Source organism: Lactuca sativa, chromosome 8 (assembly GCF_002870075.4).
Source record: "Lactuca sativa cultivar Salinas chromosome 8, Lsat_Salinas_v11, whole genome shotgun sequence".
In the NCBI taxonomy this organism is placed as follows: Eukaryota; Viridiplantae; Streptophyta; class Magnoliopsida; order Asterales; family Asteraceae; genus Lactuca; species Lactuca sativa.
Window position 1 is genome coordinate 276,514,635 of NC_056630.2, and position 9,640 is coordinate 276,524,274.

At 33.7% G+C, this 9,640-nt stretch overlaps 1 protein-coding gene across 1 annotated transcript; it reads right to left on the reverse strand.

Annotated features, from left to right (window-relative positions):
- Positions 1 to 2,796: 2,796 nt before the first annotated feature.
- On the reverse strand, positions 2,797 to 5,106 carry LOC111902111 (small ribosomal subunit biogenesis GTPase RsgA 1, mitochondrial). Its single transcript, XM_023897987.3, has 5 exons — positions 4,311 to 5,106; positions 3,868 to 4,098; positions 3,596 to 3,790; positions 3,286 to 3,479; positions 2,797 to 3,204 (listed from the first exon to the last, which is right to left on the reverse strand). Exons 1-5 carry the CDS (start codon positions 4,962 to 4,964, stop codon positions 3,027 to 3,029), a joined length of 1,452 nt encoding a protein of 483 aa, XP_023753755.1. The 5' UTR covers positions 4,965 to 5,106; the 3' UTR covers positions 2,797 to 3,026.
- Between the last annotated feature and the right edge of the window lie 4,534 nt (positions 5,107 to 9,640).

The window sequence follows — 9,640 nt, forward strand, 5'->3', positions numbered from 1 at the left end:
AGATTCATTTGAGACCATCTATATTTTGTGAGACCGTGAGACGTATTTTTTTATTTTATTTATTTATTTTTTATTTTTTTTAATTTTTTTTAGTTAATTCAAGTTCCAAAAATAATATTTAAAAAAAGAATTTTTGGATTTTTCCATTTATTTTGCATTTTAAAATTATTTTTAAAATATGTACAATGTAATATTCTATTAGAATATTTCACGTATTTTTCAAAAAAATGGAATTTATTTTTATTTTACTTTTATTATTTTTATTTTTTTTAGTTAATTCAAGTTCCGAAAATAATATTTAAAAAAAGAATTTTTAGATTTTTCCATTTATTCTGCATTTTAAAATTATTTTTTAGAATATGTCAGTGTAATATTCTATTAGAATATTTCAAAAAAAATGGAATTTATTTTTATTTTTATTTTTTTTAATTAATTCAAGTTCCGAAAATAATATTTATAAAAGAATTTTTAGATTTTTCCATTTATTCTGCATTTTAAAATTATTTTTTAGAATATGTCAGTGTAATATTCTATTAGAATATCTCACGTATTTTTCAAACAAAACGGAATTTTTTTTATTTTTTTTTAATTAATTCATGTTCCGAAAATAATATTTAAAAAAAGAATTTCTGGATTTTTCCATTTATTTTGCATTTTAAAATTATTTTTAGATTTGATCTCACGGTCTCACAAAATTAGAATGGTCTCAAATGAACCTGAACCTATATATATATATATATATATATATATATATATATATATATATATATATATATATATATATATATATATATATATATATATATATATATATATATATATATATATATATATATATATATATATATATATATATATATATATAATGACCAAATAAGATCAAAATATGTAGCTTGTTGGACAACAATAAGCTAAACCTTTTGTAATAAACCATTATCAAAATGATACCATTTTGAATTTGAATTAAACATTCCAAACAAAATTGCACAACCTTACAGCGTAGAGTGTCATCCACAAACCTCCATGCCGATCTTGCTCTCGCTTCCACATCCGTTGTTCTAAAATATATTGCTGGATTGATTAGTTTTTTAGAGATTTTTGTAATAATATATTTTATATAATTTTTTCCGTTACTAAACTATTTATGCATATAACAAAGTTTAGTGTTTCATATAAGATAAATAGTTAAAATAACCTACTAAAATGACCACCAATAGCTCCTCGAAACAATTTAGAGAACATAACAAAATGACCATGTTTTCCGTTAAAGGTTCTTGCGAATTCATGACATAACTTTTTCCATGGTTACCAGAGAGCAATATATTTTTTTGCCTTTTCTTTTTAGTATAGTTTGGAAAGAATCACCAAATTATTCAGAATATATTTTGGTTAAAAATTAAATATCTATATTTTGGTGAAAAATTAAATATCTTCATATTTTTTATTCATACTATCCTCCTATCTATTTTAGATGGTGACAAATGTTGTTGAATTTAATTTAAATTTGATTGAGATATTAAATTTATATATTTATAATCATCTTAAATAGATAAGAACAAAAGACAAAAAGATATTTAATTTCTCGTTTTGTTATACATATAAAAAAGTTACTTTTAACCAAAAAAAAAAAAAAAAAAAAGAAGATGTGTTTCATTGAAAAAAGTGTTCGACTCTCATTAGTTATTAGGATTCCTAGTTGAATCCCTTCCATTTTTTTTTTCTGAGAATATGAAACACATTTTTCTGTTTTGAAGTAAATTAAAAAAAAAAGGGTTAGACCAACAACGTCTAGAATAATATTACATTTAAAGGAATTGCCGTATCTTGAAAGGCTTTTTTTTATATTCCACGTTAACACCATTATTTTTTGAGAAAAGGTTAAAAATGACCAACAGACCGTTCAGACAATTCAAATTATTTTTGTCCATTAGTAATGAATTTTTTAAAGTTATTCAACTTAGTTTTATTTACTTCTAGAAAATAAATTTTCCAATATCGTCTTATTTTAGTTCCTTAGGTAGGGATGAGAATTTGGCCCGAAAACACAAACCGAACCGAAAACCGAACTGAACCGAACCGAATTAGACCCGAATAAGCAATTCGATTCGATTTTCGGGTATCCATATAAGGTTTATTCAGTTTTCGGGTTATTCGGTCCGGGTTACCCGAATAAGGGTTTATTCGGTCCAAAAAGGCCGAACCGAATATGAAAAGTCACATTTTTTCCCCTTGCACGATTGCTTATTCGGTCTTGTGTTCTATCAATCGTTACCCAAAATACCCATGTAATGTTTAATGTTTAACTTATTTACTTATAGATAGATTTTTGGGTGTTTTGGATGTTTAATATTTAGTGTTTAATATGTTGCTTAATAATTATATCTTAAGATTGTGGTGGTTGGATTTTACATTTTATATATCAAGAATAGTTAATCGGTGTTATCCGTGTTTATTATAAGTTACAAAAGTCATACAAAATACAATATTTATAATCATATTGTAAATGTTATTTGAAAATGTTATTTGGGTTATTTGGTCGGAACCGAACCGAACCGAATAATACCTGAATCGAACCGAACCCATATTACTTATTTGGTTCGGTTTTCGGTTCATACAATTACCCTTATTCGGTTTTCGGTTTATTCGGGGTCGGGTCGGGTCGGTTCCGACCCGAATAACATCCCTACCCTTGGGTATCATATGTAACAAGTTCAGCGACTAAAAGTATCCACTTTTAGAAAGTTTATTGTGACGAAAATAAGTTAAACGCTAAAATATAAATTTTTCAAAAGTTCATTACCTAAAAGTGGACAAAAATAAATTCATTGACTAACGAAAACGGAGAAATGGAATAATTTGCAAGTCATTTTTAACCTTTTCCCCTATTTTTTTTTCGGAAGGCATGTGTTTGACATTCTCCAAACCAAGATGATGCCTCCTCAAGGATCCATAACTATTTCCTTCTTCCAAAAGTAGCAACAATCAAAGCTATTTAGTATTTACAATGATGTTCAACAACTAGCGAGCTACTGGTTTTCATTCTTCATTGCTTGTATAATAGGATCATCATCATCATCATCATCAAGTTCCTCCTCTATGTCATCTAGTAATGATTGGTTCATCTTCTTACGTGATTGTCTCCTATGTTTTTTTGGCGCTAGTCTTGGTTCTGCTTGTTTCACCCCCATATCTCCCATTTTGTATCTGATTTTCCAATATTTTCACCACCAATTCATATTTCAAACTCAAATAAATAATACACAAATACTTAACTAATACACATACCTTACATCACCCTCTCGTTTGGTTCCTAAAGTTCTCAACTGAAATTCCTCTCTAATTTTGATCTCATCAAGCAGTTGGAAGTAGAATGGATATCTTTCCCAATTCTCTCTCACAAGGCAACCTGGTTCCCCAAGATGCAAACAATTACTGAATGCACATTTCAATGGTGCACTTTCTGAAAGGATCTTGCGAACCTGAACATAACAATCAAGTTCAAGAATCAAGATGAGAGTAACATAATAAAAGGCAAATGGAACAACTTTTAGTGAAGGGTTTGAAGCCAAATTAGGACACACACACACACACACACCTCTGGGAAGCAGAGTGCAAGGGACTGTTTTGTTACTTTTAATAGACTCGGTTGATTAAAGCCAGGAGTATCTGCAACATATCCTCCTCCAGATAATGGAAGCAAGGAAACATGGCGAGTTGTGTGTTTTCCTCTGCCACTTCTTGCTGACACCTCTCCAACTCTTTGATCTTCAAGCCACTTGCTTCCTAAAATCTGGAACAAAATCTTTGTATTATGAAAACAAAAAGAAAAACAAGATTGAATGAAATAGAAGCAGAGATGAGATTTACATGGTTTGAATATGAAGAAGAATCATCCAGTTGTGCAGCAGTAAGACCAAAGTGATTGCTTCTCAGAGCATTGATCAAACTAGACTTTCCAACACCACTTGGACCCACGATTACTGTAGTCTGATCCCTCAAGTTGAACTGTAGAGAATCAAGTCCAGTTTTTGTCTCAACACTGCAAAAGATCGGTTCATAACCCCAACTACGAAGCTTGGATTTCCATGACACCACTGTCTGCAATAAGGAGGAAATCGCATCAAGTAACTTTTTCTGTTCAAGAGCTAATGCAGTCTTCTTACAGGGGATCTAACTGAGTTCACTGTGGAATTACATGAATTCAAAATTTGACCTAAGTTCATGTTATGATCGGATATTGATACGACTCATGAAACAGGTAATTAAGAATATAGCAGATTATGAGATCATGATTTTAATGGATTAGATACCTCTTTGTCTACGAGCTCAGTCTTGTTCAAAGCAAGTGTGACTGGTATCTGCGTTGATTCGGCCTCCACTAGAAACCTAGTGAGTGAAAATTCCTCCAATTTCGGCTGATCTAAAGAGAAAAAAACTAGTAAATGATCTACATTCGCTACTGGAGGATCAAGTATCTCAGTTTCTCTTTGGAACACGTTTTCTATCATTCCTCTTCGACCAACCCAATCTATCGAACCTACCAACACCTTATCTCCTACTAATACTCTCCTCTTAATCTTCTTCAGCAAATTCCTTACCACACACAACAACTCAACTCCAAGTCCTTCCTCTTCCTCCGAAGACGAGGATTTCGCCGATTCAACCACCACGCGCATAAAATTGGCTTGAGCGGAGGCGACTTTTCCGATGGCTTGGTCCGGGGAGAGATGGAGCTTATCGGTGGAGGTGAGAGACGGTGAAAGAGACGAGAAATGTTTAACGGCGTCGCGTGCTTTGAGTAGATGCTTGTTCGGCTGCTGGGATTTCCTCGAAACGTTTTCACGGTTTTGGTTTCTGGAGGCGGCGATAGAGAGTGAACGGACTCTGGAGGCGCACCGGTGGACGGTGGTTGATAGGAACGGCGTGGAGTGGTGACGGAGGATCGATGTTGAAACGGACGACATCTGAATTTGTTGGGGACTAGTGTGCTATCTGCGTTGCTTCAGTCTCTTCCGTCATCGGTGGAGGAAGATGCCGCTAGTGGCCTAGTGCCGGCTCTAGCAGCGATATGTGTTATACAGACAACAGATAACGACGTCGTTTCGCTTAGGTTTAAACCGGAGGGATTCACCTCGGTAAGCAGCTCGGCATTACCTAGGTATCGGCAAACATAGCCGAGTAACTTTTTGTCACACCCAAGTCTCCCTCATCCATTAAATATTTGACCGTTTATATTAACTAAAAAGTCAAAATTTTACCTATTTTTCAACTGATAACGTATCGCTTGGTAGACGTCCAAAGAATAACGGAAATGACTTAGCAACAAGCATTTGTGGCCGTTGGGTCACCAAGCCACCAGTATCCTTGATATATCTTCATCTAGCGTCCATCTGCCAACGAGCTCGTGCAGCCTGGCCAACCATCGGTCTAGGTCGTCTTGCGGTAAAATACAATGCCTTCAGACGACAAGAGTAATGCTCAAAGCATTACCGTTATTCCACATGAGCCAATCACAAGCTCTGGTTAGGAAATGAGCACGATCTACCGATCAACGTTATTGTCTCATGTCAGATCTGACACCCTTGTTTCTCACAATGAGATCGATACCAAAGCCTTACTATAAAGGCTCTTTACTCAAACTGGTAAAGGGATCGCACCCTCGTACTTTCTACTCTCATTACTATTTTTACCTCATGAGACTAATTAGACCATCAGATCGTTTTCCTGAGATCCCCCATTGGAGAACGATTGACGTTGTTTCCTCTTCCTTGTGTGATAGCAAATCCCTTTGTAGCTATCGTCTCCTTAAAGACCACCTGGAGATAAGATATCACATCATTTGGTGTGTGACAATCAAAACAAAAACCATCAGAACCCGATCATCATAGATGAAAACTGAGCCTAACGGTTGAAACAATGAGGTGGCACACAGCCCGATACGGTCCATGACATCACTAGTTACCGTCCTCACATCGACATCAACCACCAACAGTTCTTATATCGGCAACCCCAACCTTCACTCAAGCAATTACAGTCAATCCGATCAGCCAATTATGACAACCGATGTTAATCGTCTCCACAATGTCTCCACCAACCTTTTTCACCTTACATCCTATCGAAGTTTATCCGTCCTTTTACAAACCAAGTATATATCCACCTCAACGCACCCGTAAATAATCAAGCGATGTTCACCCCATAAAACTTCTAACCAATGATGCAAGCCACACCGTTATTCCAACCAATGCTCACCTTGTAAAACTCCCATATACCACCAATGACTAACGTATCACTAACTCCACCTGGTGCTCTAGTCCCGAACCTTTTCGCTTTTCCCCAGCAGGGACCGATGTCGAACATGTATGCTGCCTCATAGGAACGCAATATTGTTGGATCTATATGTTCAAGAATCATTATTGAACGATATTACTAATAACATATGATCATATAGGGTCACACCTTAATCAAGTTGACACATTAAATATTTATTATTAATATGATTATTAATAAATAATATCAAGTCTTGTATTTAATTAGGGAAAATAGTTATTTCATGAAAATTAGTGTAACATCCCACAAACCATAGTAAATTTTTTTCATTTAAAAATAGATAAAAGTTGTTTCCGTAAACCAAGAATCACAAAAATCATTGTTTCACAATATATCATTAACAAAATTAGAGTATCAAAGCATAACATCTCTCAAAATCATGAAGACCACTGGAGGATGTGCATATTTATGCATTCTCCTTGCCTCGATCCTCAGAAGTACCTAAAACAATTAAATCCACAATTGCAAGACAAAGCTTAATGAGTTCCCTATAGTATCACATACCACACTGATAACCATTCAATACAACTACGAGTCTGCATTAACTCAACAGTGTATTACAACCGAACATGTTTGCATCAACCCCGAGTCTGTAACAATTCAACAGAACATGCATACATACAAATATCAGCTTAGACTCAACTAGTCTATCATAACACAAGTAACATGACATATATAACACAGTGAGATACCTTGCCTCGTATACAAGTAGAAACCTCTACTGCTCACAACAATAAAAGGCAACCACAACGTCCACATATACATGTATTCCAAGGTTAATTACCAGCTTATGACCTAGAACCCTAACATTTGACCCAAGGTCAAACCTAGTCTAAAAGTCAATGGTTATTTGTCAACTCAACAGATCACCACGTCATGTCAAGACCCTTGCCATGTTGTGGTCTAAAAAGGACCAGTCGTGATTCTCGATCTTGTCATGTCGTGGCCAACTGCTTGCCACATCATAGTCTAAAAGGGTTCAACCGCGATTCTTGATCCAGCCATGTTGTGGCCAATTGCTTGTCACGTCGTGGTAATGACAGACTAGTGTCTAGTCGCGACATATTTGCTCACTATGCTGTAACATCCAATTTTTCATTTTAAATTAACTAAAAACATTGTTCACAAAAACCCATCACAAGTATCAAATACAAATCATCATCAAAATATCAAAGTGTCCCAAAATATCTGAAATCATAAACTGCAGGAGAATGTGCAAGCCTTCGCCTTCCTACGATTATCAGAAGTACTTGAAACACATTTAATTAACAATTGTAAGCACAAAGCTTAATGAGTTCCCAAAAATACCACATAAAACACATCAAAAATAATCAAGTATGGGTTATCAGCAACCCTGGAGACTACTGGAAGCCTCAGTGGGTAAACAACATGCCCGATGAGTTATCAGCAACCTTGGAGACTACTCAAAGTCCCAATGGGCAAACAAAACGCCATGTGGGTTACCAGAAACCATGGAGACCACACAAAGTCTCGGAACACACAATAACACATATCAAGGTAACAACAAATAAGACCCAGCTGGTCGGCATGTATATACTACCACACATGCAAGTATAGTGTCACACCCCTAAACTAGAATGACGGAAACGTCTGAGGGTGAATGACTTCATTTACAGTATTATAACATAATAAATAATAGTGATCAAAGTCATACAACATCATAATGATAATTAAGAAGTTTACATTGTATCAAAAACATTGTTTACTTGATACCAAACAAATATGACAAAAGTAAATGGCGTGATGCTGCGACGCCCATCCTCAAAACCTTTTTTTGTTACCTGTCTACTGATTTCTTGAGAATACAAGTGACTTTGAAAAAATGTCAACAATTAAGTTGGTGAGTTCATAAGCGTTTTGTATGAGAAAAATCGGTAACTTTTCCTTGTAAAAAATGATAGAGTGTGCTTTCAAAAAATCCAATATTTTCTTTAAAAATGAGTTGTAAATCTTAAACTCGAAGACCAAAAATGTAAGTAATGTTGTACTGGAAAATAGTATTATGTAGTTTTATCATTATATAAAACTTAATTAATGTATGTTAGCCCCGTAAACCAAATGTAGTGTTAATACCCCATGTGAGTTATTATAACCGTGCTAACAACTAGTTGGCATGCTATGACGTTATTCAGGCGTCAAAATATTAGACATTTGTCACCCTAGACCTGCCGGTCTAACTGTAGCTAACAGCTTAGGTGCGGGGTTTTCAGTCCTGTATAGATCTATACACAAGTGTTATGCTCTCTTACCGAGACTCTGGTTATGATTCAAGAACTTTAGTATGTACTTAAGTAGGTACGGTAAAGGCTATGTCTTACAAAATTGTATTAACAGGTTTACGTCTAGTGTAATGGAAACCCTTTTTGCAAATGAAAGTTTTAACCTTCCATAATGGTTACATAGTGTAAAAATATTTATACCTTTAAATAATTATATGGTTCAAGCAAAATGATAAAGTAGTATTTGTGACTCACAAAATATACTAATTATAGTTTATTATGAATGTTTTATTAAGTCCATTTATATAATCATTTCTGTATAAATACATATAAGCTATCATGTCTAGATGTTTTAAAAGATCATATCATATAAACTTACATCTAACACAAGTATGAGAACATTTGGTATGAAAAAGTCAATTTCTAGTTTTTGCAACTTTTTAACAATATTTACCGGTAACTAGAAGAAATATAACTTTGTAAAACTTATTTTTACAATTTTTGGGATTTTTAACTCAAAATAACTTTATATGTTTTAAAACCATATATTTTTAGTTAAAACCCACAAAATGATGTCATAAAATTGTTATGACCACTTTTGTTTAAAAATCAATTTTTACATAAAATGATAGATTTTTGAGTTTTCTTTTTGTAAAGCTAACTCCTTGATATTTTTGTCTAGTTTCAAAATATATGTCCAAAACAACATATTTTGGGTTATATCCCACGGAAAATGGTGAAATAACTAGGATCTAACCATTTTTTTGCTAGAAAAGCCATATTTTGTCCATAAAAATCTTAATCCTTGTAACTTTGTAGTTTTAACATTTTCTAAAGAACATATAACATAGTTTATGTTTGTTTTTCTTAGTTTTGCATCACTAACTAACATACCACAAATAAATGTTCTACAAACAAGTAATAACCACATTTCATGAAAAATAATGCTTTATACACAACATAGAAATGAAACATGCAAACATTTGTGTTATAAATAAAAACTTTTCTTGTATTCCCCCCCCCCCCCCCCCCAAAAAAAAAAAAAACATGAAAAACTCGAAAATATGGGGGTA

Coding starts and splice junctions, on each gene's coding strand:
- LOC111902111 (XM_023897987.3), bottom strand. CDS start 4,964: ATGTCGTCCGTTTCAACATCGATCCTCCGTCACCACTCCACGCCGTTC. Junction 4,099..4,310: donor CTGAGCTCGTAGACAAAGAG/GTATCTAATCCA, acceptor TCCTTATTGCAG/ACAGTGGTGTCATGGAAATC. Junction 3,205..3,285: donor AAACGAGAGGGTGATGTAAG/GTATGTGTATTA, acceptor TTGGAAAATCAG/ATACAAAATGGGAGATATGG.